General features: G+C 40.8%; 1 protein-coding gene across 1 annotated transcript in view; it reads left to right on the top strand.

Annotated features, from left to right (window-relative positions):
• Positions 1 to 12338, top strand: part of SORCS1 (sortilin related VPS10 domain containing receptor 1) — a gene marked incomplete at its 5' end in the record, with an annotated part of 502465 nt that overhangs the window by 310596 nt on the left and 179531 nt on the right. The window contains one exon of the mRNA XM_029920325.1: positions 7399 to 7557. Coding sequence (XP_029776185.1) covers positions 7399 to 7557 — 159 coding nt within the window. The remainder of the gene's footprint in view (positions 1 to 7398; positions 7558 to 12338) is intronic.

Genomic DNA, 12338 nt, shown 5'->3' with positions numbered 1-12338 from the left:
TGTGATAAAGCATAAAACCAGTTGTCCAAAGGAGAGAAGAATGAGAAAAGAAGGCCAGGGTCATTATGAAAAATCTGAGGTGAAACAGGGCTGGGTATTTTGATTTCATAGATTTATATTTACAGCCAAAGGTTACCTTTATTTCTTCCAGAATATCTGAGTCATTTTGTTATTGAGAGTCTCTATTACCTAACCCCTAATTGCTTATTGTCAACCACCTTTCCCCATCTAGGCAATATTTTTGTGAGATACTGAAATTATAGTCAGTCTCTCTCTCTCTTTCTTTCCCTCCTTCTTTCCTCCTTCCCCCTTCCCTCTCTTGAACTCAACTCCCACATTTTTATAAAACATATAGTACTGAATATGCCATTCTTTGTGAGGTACTCATAGTAACATTAGCATAAAACTTAGCATTGCTTTCACACAGATGAACTTACGGAATCTAAACATAATCCTTTGCAGCATGTGCCCTAGACAGCTTTACCACTGACTAGCTGTGTGACCTTGAAACAATCACTTCATTTCTCTAAGCCTCATCTCCTCACCTGCCAAATGGACATAATATCTACCTGAATTATTTTTAAACAAGTTAAGGAAGTATATTTTTAAAGTTTTACTAGAATGGTACATAACAGACTCAATAAATGTAAACTTTTTTTATAGTATTACTACTACTCTCAACAAGAAAACAGGCTCATAAAAAGATGAAGTGAGCTATGAGCTCTTCAGAGTGGCATAACTGAAACATAACCAAGATGAAATTCAAATCCATCTTTGGAGTCAGGCCCCATATTATTTCCTGTGATTATAATATATATGTATAGTTTGTATTTTCCCTCTTCCTATGACATGAATGACCTTCACAAAATGTACTCTCTTTCTTTCTTTGTCTTTTCTGAGGAAATACACACATTCACAGCAACATTGACTGGGGTCAGGTTTATAATTTGATCATGGCTCGTCACATGGAAAACAGATCTGTGGTTCACGATCCCTGTGATCAGTTCTACAGATCAGTCCGCCCATGTACAGGAGCATTTGTTTGCTTTGTAGGATGGTTAGTTTCATTCACGGCAATGAACGTGGAGTGTCGCCATGAAATGGTGTTTTTTAGTTTGAGATTCTCTAAGTTGACTCAAAGGAGACAATTATGTTCAGTAGTTCCAAGAGAAATAAGAAATTTTGTGTAGGTTTTTTTTTTTCCCCTTGAATTGTCTTCCAAGGAGTGTAACCTGTACATTGCCATTCCCAGGGAACATCATTCTTTTCCTGTGTACTCTATACAGTTGGGCAAAGGGAGCATATTTTGTTATTACGTTAAAGTTAAGAGCTGGAGTTTTCCGACAAGGCTAGTAATAGACCTATGAAGGACTGAAATTGTAATATTGTATATACTTCTTGAAAAGCCTTTTTTTCCCCTAACAAATCAAAGCCTTTGGGTCTGCATTAAGAAAAATAAATTTTAGGGGTGCCTGTGTGGCTTAGTAGGTCAAGTGTCCAACACTTAATTTTCCTGCTCAGGTCATGATCTGGTGTTTCATGGGATTGAGCCCCCATAACAGGCTCTGTGCTGACAGGACTGAGCCTGCTTGGGATTCTCTCTCTTCCTCTCCCTCTGTCCATCCCCTGCATGTGTGTGCTCTTTCTCTCTCCACCCCTGCTCTCTCAAAATAAATAAACTTAAAATAAAAATTTTTTAATTAAAAATAAGGTCACAGAATAAACTCTTTAGAATATAATGCCAAAGTTTCCCTGCAACTTCATTGAATCAACTTTCAGGTCAGGAGTCTATGGTCTGTTGCCCAAACGTTCTCTTGGCCTCTTAGTATTGAATGACCCTACTTTGTGTTAATGAACATGGATTGTGCATTAGAGGAGCTTCACTGAGTTTGGGAGGGAGGGTGAGTAGGAGTGGGATTGTACACTGAGTCCACCTTTCTACAGATTCTGTCAGTGTATTACTTATTTGACTTTTTTTTTTCCTACTTAACATTCCCTCTCCTTTTCTTGGTATTCTTTTCATGGGTCATTCTAGGATCCTGTATAACTTTCCCTAACACTGTCCTCCAAACAGCATCCAATTGATAAGCACTGATTGCTACATTCTCTGCTCATCTGGTAAGGATAATGCTCAGCTCACATTGGGAAAAGGCAGCTTTTCCACCTAAATTGATCAGCACATTATTTACTTGCTCTGATTCAATTTTACTTAATTTGTTTTTAATATTGAAGCCAGAGGCTTGCAAAAAGTCTCTTGAAGTGTTTATAGATAGATCCTTGTTTGAATACAGTGGTTAGGTAACTGGAGTGCCCAATTGCTACTATTGCTACTTTTTTTTTTTTGTCATTGTCATTATCATGATGTAAAGTATTTGTTTTGCACTTGTGATACAGGCATCTAAATCTGAGTTAATCTTTAAGCAAAGCAAAGGAGATATCCCTAGTATATTATCTCTTTGTGATTATAGTCCATGAACAACAAGGAGTAGACTAATGAGCAAACAAGTAATGAAGAACACAAAATAAATACTCTGTGCTTTAGGACCAGAGGAATGGCAGGAATAGTTGTATTCCTGGAGGTGGTGAGACTGCCCCTTCTTGACTCCCACTTTGTCTAATGGGGTAAGTGACAGCATTCCAAGAACAACACATTAAGGAAAAATCTGGATAACTAAATAGTAGGGGAAAGTCCTCAGCAGGCACATGGAAGAATCAGAAGGCTGCCAGGCAGACTTTTGTAGAATTACATCATGTAGCCATGTGTTGAATCTGGAGCAAGTCAAAGAGAGTAAAGATGCATTTAATTTCTGATGACACTGAGTTGTCAGAAGGACTAATACCAAAAAAAGAGAGAAGTGACATATTTTAAATCTATAAATTGCATTTCATGTTCATTTGTCACCTCTAGGAAAAGCAAATAAAGTTTTTCCCTTCTCCCAAAGTGGATGATGGATGATAGCTTAGGGTTGGGTGGCGGGAGCCTGTATCACCATTATTGACTTTCTATGGGAAACAGTTCACCTACAGATGCAGTCAGCATGGTGTGTGTGCACACCCTGCAAGGGATAGGTAAGCTGGGTCTAGTCATGCACTGATGTGAACAGAGAATAATTACTTTCCTGTTAAAGACAGACTCTTCCCCTTCTCTCTACCCTCCTTGCCTCCAAGTACAAGAGCAAGGATTGTTTGAGAGGACTTGGACTCTCAATGTCCTGGGGTCCATGGACTGCATTCAGCCAAAGTCAGGTATGAAAAGAACTCACTCATTTACTCACTGATTTGTTTGTTCATTTGTTTATTTGTTTACAAAGATGTATGGACCTACTATGGACCAAGCTCTGTGCCAGGCAAACAAGGACCCCTCCTTTTAGAAAGCTCACTTGAGGAATAGTGCAAAGTTTAGATTCATGCCTTTTACAAAGTGCTCCTAACATTCTCTCTCGATTGCAGAGAATTAAATATCAAAACCCAAAAGGGGCCAGAGAGTCAGCATAAACCAGCAAAATCAGGGATCATTGAACATATTTAAGAAATATAGTCTTTTGGAGTGCCTTGGTGGCTCAGTCAGATGAGTGTCCGACTCTTGATTCCAGCTCAGGTCATGATCTCATGATTCCTGGGTGTGAGCTCCCTGACAGGCTCTGTCTGCACTGACTTAGTGGAGCCTACCTAGGATTCTGTCTCCCTCTCTCTCTCTGCCCCTCCTCGACTTACATGGACAGGCATATACTCTCTCTCTCTCAAAATAAATAAACATAAATTATTAAAAGGAAATATAATCTGTTATTTTTTTGAGGAGTATTCACTAACTTGAAGATACTATTTTGATAATATTTCCTGGGAGAGCACCTCTTGAGAAGATAGGACTTTATTTATAAATGACATCATTTATGTCTAAAGATTGGATCACATTTATTTTTCATATTGTTTTTTTTTCAAATAGGTTAAACATTTTTTATTTAGATGTCGCTTAAATTATTTACTTATTATATTATTTACTTTTAATAACCTTCAAAAGGACACCATAAACTTCAACCCGTTTGAAATAAATTACTAAAAAGTTTGAATTTAAACACTGAAATAATAAGATTCTATTTATTCAGTTAACATAGAATTGTTAAGTACTTATTGCTATTCAGCCACTGCACTGATTGTAACCTAATTATCCTGAAGGCTATGATTAAGTAATCGAAATATTTTATACACAGTGGTACATACTCATGTGTGGATATGCATTTGTATGTTTCTGGTTCAGTTAGCAATTAACATAGTCCCTAATATTAAATGGAAAAAAAAACCCAATGCATCCATGATATTATATATAGATGAGAATAAAGACGTAGAAGAAAGTACACACATGGTTTGACTTGTTGAAGGAATAGGGTCATGAGCAGTTTATTTTTCTTTTATTTTGAATTCTGCTGGCAGCCTCGCTAGTTGTTTGTGCAATAACATACAGTTAAATAGAAATGGATCCAGATTGACCTGTTTGTTTTGCAGGGATTCGGGCAGAGGTTTGAGAGAAGAACCATTGGAAGGTTTGGGTAATACAGATACACCTATAAATCTTACCGGGGGAATTTTCTGACATCTTCCATCATTTCCAAAACATCAGATTCTCAGCTAGAGGGTTTCCGGTGATGGCTGGAGAGAGAAGCTGAGATTTGGGTCTACATTATTTTTGGCACTCAGAATAAAAACCAAGGGAGTCAGGAGTTTTATTTCTTCAGTATTAACTATCCATGTGTTTGAAAATACTTACGCTGTTCTGTCTCCCCTTATCCAGTATTACCTGGAAGAAAATATCTCATATAGTCTCATGACTTAGAGCATAAGTGATTATCAGAAATATTTTGGACGACACATGCAAATCAACTTGAGTTGAGGATATTCTGTAGGCCTACTGTTTTTATTTTGATGCAACAGTCTGCCAGGAGAAGCAGGTGGTGCAACCCGCACTCATGGGAAGAAAGGAAAACATATTTTGGTTCACAGGGAAATAGAAAGTCAGAGGAGGAAACACAAAATCACCTTGCCTGAGACAATGGACACTCTATATAATCGAATCTCTTCATAGAATCATGGAAATTACTTTCTGGCAGTAGTGCCGAAAGGTTGTTATATATTATTGTCAACTGTGGTTGGAGACAGAAAGCATTGTGATCCTTTGATGACTTATTTGTTATTTGGAAAATGACAGCTTTTATGTGCCAATAAATATGAAATCACCTGTAAGTATTCTTGTGAATTTAGGAACCATCTGAACGTCCTTTCTTAATGCATACAACAGAGTTTAATAAGGCCATGTAACTTGTACTTAGGAGGTGTTCTGGCGGTTCTGTCTCAGCCATCGATGAGGGAACCCTGTCCGCTTGGTGAGTGTGAGACAGAGAAGCCTGTGTAACTTTGTCAGAATTTTTTGGTTGGTGGACAGTGGCTTCCCTGGAACATGGAATGAGGCAATTAGCCTCCAGTTTTATGTGTGCTTTTCATCTTGTGCAGAGTGTGGCTGACAGCCACAGCATCCCACTTACTCAGCCACAGCCCTTTTTCCTCTTCCAGAAGGGCAGGTTGAAGGAATAGCAAGGAACCTTAAATTCATCCGAGGTTATATAAACACAGTTCAGGCTGAGTGTGTCTGGTGTGGGATGTTCATGTGCCATTTGCAGTGACAGGCCACCACTTTCAAAGATGACACTAACTATTCTGAGGTTTTAATATGATTGCCTCCAAATGCTTGAGAAAGCCCCGTGTGTTTGTCTGGCATGTGGATCTTATATGACATGACTCTATTTTTTTTTTTCCTTTCCTTTCTCTTTTCCTGCAACTGCCGCATCCTCACCAGGCAGTCTTTAAACCCTGGGCTGCAGTGATTTCTCTTCATATGGCCACACATTAAGCACATCTTTCATGCTTCTCTGAACCAAACTCAGAAAGTGCCAATTAATAAGTTGATGGGGAAGAAGTTAATGGGTAGCATTAAGGCCACCTGTCTGGAGGCATTAGGTGCGCACTTTGAGTGAAAGGAGACCTGCAGAGAGTTGGGAATGAGGCACTTTATCACACATTCCTAGCGGCATAAAACGAGAGACTAAAAAGCAGTTTTCAGGGCAGCCCCTGCCTCTTGTTCCTGTTGTGGACTGTTCACACTGCTCTGGCCATGGTCAACCATCTTGACAAGAAAGTGCAAAGTGTCTGAAGCTGTGAATGTTTACAATGTAAAGCATATTTTTTGGTCAGTCAGGTAAAGATTGAGAAGAACATCCAATTACTTTTTACATGGGGCTTCCGTTCATATCTGCTCAGACTCTTCTGGGCGTCTTTCGAGTTCTGCGTGACTGCTCTGAAAACTTTTCATTCATTCATTCATTCATTCACTCATTCATTCATCCATTCTTTTGGAAAGTACTTCATGAGTTTACAAAATAGGCTGGGTCTTACTCTAGCTCCTGGGACTATACTGTAGGGGAGAAAAGGAGGAATATCAAAGATTCGTGTTCTCATGGAGTTGATGTACTAGTACGGAGGATGTAGATGACAAGCAAATTAAGAAAATTATAAAATACGTTTAAAGGTGATAAAATGTGGCCTTTATACAATTTCCAGAAGGGACTTTAGAAAGCTCAGCCTCCGAGTCAAGACTCAGGAAATTGGACTAAAGGTAGGAGGAGAGGGGTACCTGGGTGGCTCAGTCAGGTTAGCATCAGGCTTTGGCTCAGGTCATGATCTCACAGTTCTTGGGTTCGAGCCCCACGTCGGGCTCTGTGCTGACAGCTAGCTCAGAGCCTGGAGCCTGCTTCAGATTCTGCGTCTCCCTCTCTCTCTGACTGTCCCCTGCTCACACTCTCTCTTTCTCTGTCTTTCAAAAATAAATTAAAAAAAAACATTAAAAAATTAAAAATAAATAAAAATAAAGGTAGGAGGACCTGTGATATTGTTGATGTGAATAAGAGGGCTTATGATAAGAGAGAAAAAGCAATGGACCCCCATCCTTTTTCAATTTTTTCCACCTTAACCACAGCAGACTATAACTGGCCTTGCTCATTTATTCCTCCCAAATGGAAAGTACACAGGCCCACTAGGAAAGAGGCCTGAGGTTAGGGGAACAGTAGGACATATTTTAGATTAAGAAAATAACCTGGAGATAATACAAGGGACCCATAGAAAAAAATATTCCTCTCTCTTCCTTCCAGCTTGTCTGCCTCTTTGATTTTTTAGGGAAAATAGTTTCATGGCATTGGTCCAGGAGAACAAACCGACAGAGCCAATGTCTTGTTTAGCCAAGCATTCTTTGCTCCTCTTTGCTCTCTTACCAAAATGCTAGGTTTTTTCTAAGTTGTGCAAGTTTGGAAACTTAACTTTTTGTTGTCTTCTTTCCCCAACAATTCTTGGCTACAGATCATGTTACTCACAGACCCGGAGATTGAGAGCAGTTTACTGATCAGCTCAGATGAAGGGGCCACCTATCAGAAGTACCGGCTGAACTTTTACATTCAGAGCTTGCTTTTCCACCCCAAGCAAGAGGACTGGATTCTGGCGTACAGCCAAGACCAAAAGGTGAGCATGATTATTTTGTTCGAGACTACACTGCACGGTTTTCCAGGGAATAGACCCCTAGTTGATTGTCTCTACGTTTCTTCTCAGTGATGACTTTTGTTCTGTGCTGTAGCCTGAACTCTGAAGCAGGGGGTCAGGAGCAGCAGGATGATTTCCGTGTGCTTGCTTGAGCTGTGTAAACATCTGAGATAACTACAAGGGAAAAGCTTGACACTAAGGAAGACATGGTGGAGAAGCAGTTCTTAATGGGTGCTGCAGACCGTCAGGGGCTCCTAACCCCCATGGGATTTGAGACAGTGCTTTGTGCCTGTGAGATGTGATCATTTTTATGGATTAAGGGCCCATAGTTTTTCAGAGCCTTATTGGGATGGAAAACTCTGAAAAGGTGAAAAACACTAGTGGTTTGCTAAACCAGTGAGAGAAATGGCCCGAGGAGCAGTAATAATGTATAGAAGACATTATTCAGAACTGAGTCATCTCACTCTGTCAAGAGAACTCTGTCTTCTCTTGGTGGTGGTGTTGAAGGAGAGGTATACGTTTAAGAGCATTGAATGAGGTTGTGCTAATGTCTGTGTGTGTGTGTGTGTGTGTGTGAGTGAGAGAGAGAGAGAGAGAGAGAGATGTGTATATATTTTAGAGGATATATACTATTTCCTACAGATACACTGTAAAACACCTTTAGCCCCTGCTGTTAAGAGATTTACATTTTCAGGTAGAATATAAGGCCAGCAACAGTGGATACAACTAAAGAAACAAAAGATTCACCGGCAATTAGGAGACTCTAGCTCTAAAAGCCAATGAGAAAATAGGTGAAATATTGCAATACTCTTTGTAAACTGAATGATTAAATGAAGTTAGTCTGCAAATTCTTTCTATAGGAATCTTGTGCTATAAATTACATATATTTAAAGAAATACTGAATTCCTGTGAGTGAGGAGGCTATTCTAGGGTTTTTTGTTTTCTTTTGTTTTGTTTTTTTCTGTCGGGCTGATGTAGATGTGCAGGGCTCTTCCTGAAGACAGCATAAGGGTAGATGCAACTTTCCAAGATCTTTAGTGACTTGGGCATTTTGGAGGCAGCAAATTAAAATTCTTAGGATTGGAGTTTTATTCATGCCACCCTTACTGCCAAACAAAATGTGCATTGAGCCTAAAAATAGAAAAGATTTACAATTAGTATTTTTTTTGCCCTCTTGAGCAGTCTGGCTACCCTTTCAGCAGAATGTACAATTTCATTCCTGGAGTCCAGCCACAGTGCATCTGGTCCAAGATGGTGCAGTTACCAGAGGCGAGGCTGAACAGCTTGGGACCCAGAGTATTAGTCATTTAATCCACTGGGTTTATTGTATTTTATTTGACAGTTGGTTAATTTTCCCCCTGCTGCCAGCGGCACAGTGCAGACCAGATTTACCTGGCTAAGTGGAAACGAAGCATCTCTGGAGTTGGGCTGGAGGAGATGCCCAGATATGTAACCCTTCATGTCCCAGCACTTCAAACAGTGCCTCCCACAGTCACTGTGGCAGAGTAACTCAGCCACAGGACTTGGTGAACGGTACTCCGAGTTGGACTTTGCCTTAACATGCAAAGTATAAGTATACAGATAAGTATACTTGTAGGTGCACTTCCAGTGAGATTGACGAAAACACATTAGCGCCCAGGCTCATCATGGTGCAGTGTTGGTTGAAATCACTTTATCAAGGAGTGTTCTCTCCATGTGGGAAGTGAAGATAGCCTCCCATGTGGGGAGTTCACCGATAGTCTAAGCAAGGTCAAAAAGGCAGTGCCCTCATTCACACATAGTAGATACCCAGTTGAAATAGCTGGCAGATGATATGAAATTGGCAGCCCACAGTTCAGGAGATGGAGATCTTATGAAATGATTTCACCTTGACCTTAAAGAATATATGTCACATTTCTGTTTGGAGGATCACACTTTACACAAGAGGAATGTCATACACAATAATATAAAGTTAGAAAAACAGTGTTTACAGGGTTAGGAATATGTCCATTTGACCAAAACTGAAATTTAGTGAAGTTCATTCGTATATATTTTTGGAATCTGATCTTGACTGCTTTTTTCTGTTTTGACTGCCTAACTTCAAGGCAAAATAAGCTTTGTTTTTGTAATGAAGACCCTTCTGAAAAATTTGGTCAGTGGGACGATGTGTTGAGAAGGATACACTATGAAGGTTAATCGGGTAGCAAAGTTAGGAGGAACTAGGGTAATATGAGGTCAAACGCAAGAAGACCAGATAGGATTATATCACAGTATCTTCTGTGACCATGGACCAAATGAATTCTATCATGTTAGAGCTGGAAGGAACCCTAACAGTCTTTGCTGGTGTGTAGCTAACAAACCAGAAATATGAGAAGCTAATGAATTTCCCCAAAGGGAAAAACAACTCATTGGTATCACATGTTGAAGTTCAGTGAATGTAATCAAGGCTTACATGAAATTTAGTGCCATTCTCATTCTTAATTGTGACATTTTCAGATAGGCAGAAAGAAACCAACCTTTCTGCTGAGCTTTCTGTTTTCCCTAGAGAGAATGAAAGATAAGTCATCCAAGAAAAAAACCTGTAGATAGCCTTCTAAGATGAGTAGGAGCTGGAGCGTTCCACATCTCAGGGCTTGAGTCACAGAATGAGGAAGTGGGGCAGTTTCTGGGAAGGGAGTGCCATCATCAGATTAGCCACCGGCCGATGCTGTTCGTTGGGAGTCAAGTAGAGGGGGTCTGTGGCCACTCAGATGGGTCAGTGACACGGAAATAATAGTCAACAAACACCCGTGAATCATGGAGCTTTGAACACTGATGAGATGCAGCCCTGAGCACCACGGAGGGCCCTGAGCTGGTGTTGGCAGGCCAATGACTGCATCTGCCCAGGAAAAGGGACCATTTCTTCTTTCATGTAAGGATTGCCTATCAATTTTTTTGTGATAACTATGATTGCCATGGCGGCAGAACTCCCAGGGAAGACCTTAGCCTCACTGCTAGTCCTCGCCCTGCTGGAGGCTTTTCTACACCAGCTTCTGGTGAGCAGAATCCTCAAGAAAAAGGTGCTGTCTCTTCAAAAGCATCTTCTTCAGGTGGCCACTCCTGCAGAACTCACCTGTGAACAGAGTCCTCCTCTCTCCCCTCTTCCGGGTCTCCTGTGCTCACTGCCTTCTCAGACATGCACCCTCTCTTTTGAGTACATGGTCTCCCTCTCTTGCCACCTTTATTGTCCCCTTATTTCTCTGCCATTGCTTTTTCTCTCTTTTGGTGCAGGAGACTTCTAAGGCTCTGAGGACAGAGTCGAGCTCTGGCTTGTGGGACAGAGCCCCCATGGGCTGTGGTGTTCTGCTCTGCCTGTGTTTCCTCTTGTGTGCCTCAATACCCAGTGGAGGCTTTTTGATGTGAGCATTTTAAAGGACTCAAAGAGTTTTGTGGAGAAGATTGTCCTTTCTGGCCCAAGACAGTGTTTTATTGGCCATCAGTTCCATAGGGAATCAGGTTTATTTTTTTAAAAATAGCTTGTAGGGGCGCCTGGGTGGCTCAGTTGGTTAAGCATCCGAACTCTGCTCAGCTCATGATCTCAGTTTGTGAGTTCGAGCCCACATCAGGCTCTGCTGTCAGCACAGAGCCGCTTGGGATCTTCTGTTCCACCCTCCCCCCCAACCTCTGTCCCCACCCCACTCTTTCTTTCTCTCAAAAATAAACATTTAAAAAATTAAAAGTAAATAAAAATAAAAATAGCTTTTAATCGGGGACAAATGCATATGGACAAATGCCCTCAGAATTCATGAAATCAGGGCTTCTGATGTTTCAGTCTTTTTTCTGAGAGAAATCTGACTATGATAGTCAATGTCTAGATGGTTGCCAAGAAGCAAAAGCTTTCTTGAATGGGCAGGTGTCTCTAGAACACCACAGGAATGACTGAGGCAGAAAGCAGAGCCTTTTTTTTTTCCCTTTGAAGTCCTGAAATACGCTAGCTTCTTGGGGAGCCTTGTCCGGGGCCTCACTCAGTATAAACCAAAGAGTGTGCCTCCTTGGCTTCTCATGGGTCTGTGTGAGGATGTGCCTTTGGAAAGCCCTGACATTTCCAGAAATGTAAATATAATAGATACTATGGAAATTTTATGTCAAACAGACAGAGAAATACTGGTCCCATAAAGTCCCACCACTAAGCATTCTTAGAAAACAACAGTCACTACGGACACCGCAAAGAACCCACAGCATCTAGTATAGAAGCACCAAAATCTTGCTCTCCTTTATTTGTTTATCTTTTATTTCCGCAATTAAGCAGGGGGCAAAGCAAACATTCTGTACGTTTTCTGTTTGTTTGTTTGATTGCGTTTGTTTCTTGGCCTTTGGAGATGAAGCCGGTGCCGAAAACAGAGAGAGTTCTTCACTTCCTCGTTAGTCTCCCCTCAATTGCTTGCCTTGTTGCAGGAATCCACCCAAGGAAGCCCTAGCAGCAGGCTGAATCTGCCAGATTACATCTTTATTTTAATTTGGCAATAAACTAGTGTACAAACTGTGCTATAAAACATTGCCTCCAACGGCATCTCTCAGTCTGTCTTAAACACCTCACTAAACATGATGTGTTGGGAAACATTCGAAATGAGAGAAAACAAAACGCAGATGTGACTGAAGGAAAAAAAGAAAGACAGAACAAAAGTATAGGAATGTGGGTATACCTCATCTTTGCAGACCACAGTGGCATTGGGCTCCAGGCCTCTCCATTAGGGGTTGCCCTGGGGGGCAATTTATAAAGAGCGGAGGGTCTGCAATGTTGGGAA

Source organism: Suricata suricatta, chromosome 2 (genome assembly GCF_006229205.1).
Source record: "Suricata suricatta isolate VVHF042 chromosome 2, meerkat_22Aug2017_6uvM2_HiC, whole genome shotgun sequence".
Classification (NCBI taxonomy): Eukaryota; Metazoa; Chordata; class Mammalia; order Carnivora; family Herpestidae; genus Suricata; species Suricata suricatta.
This window is presented reverse-complemented; position numbering and strand designations above follow the sequence as displayed.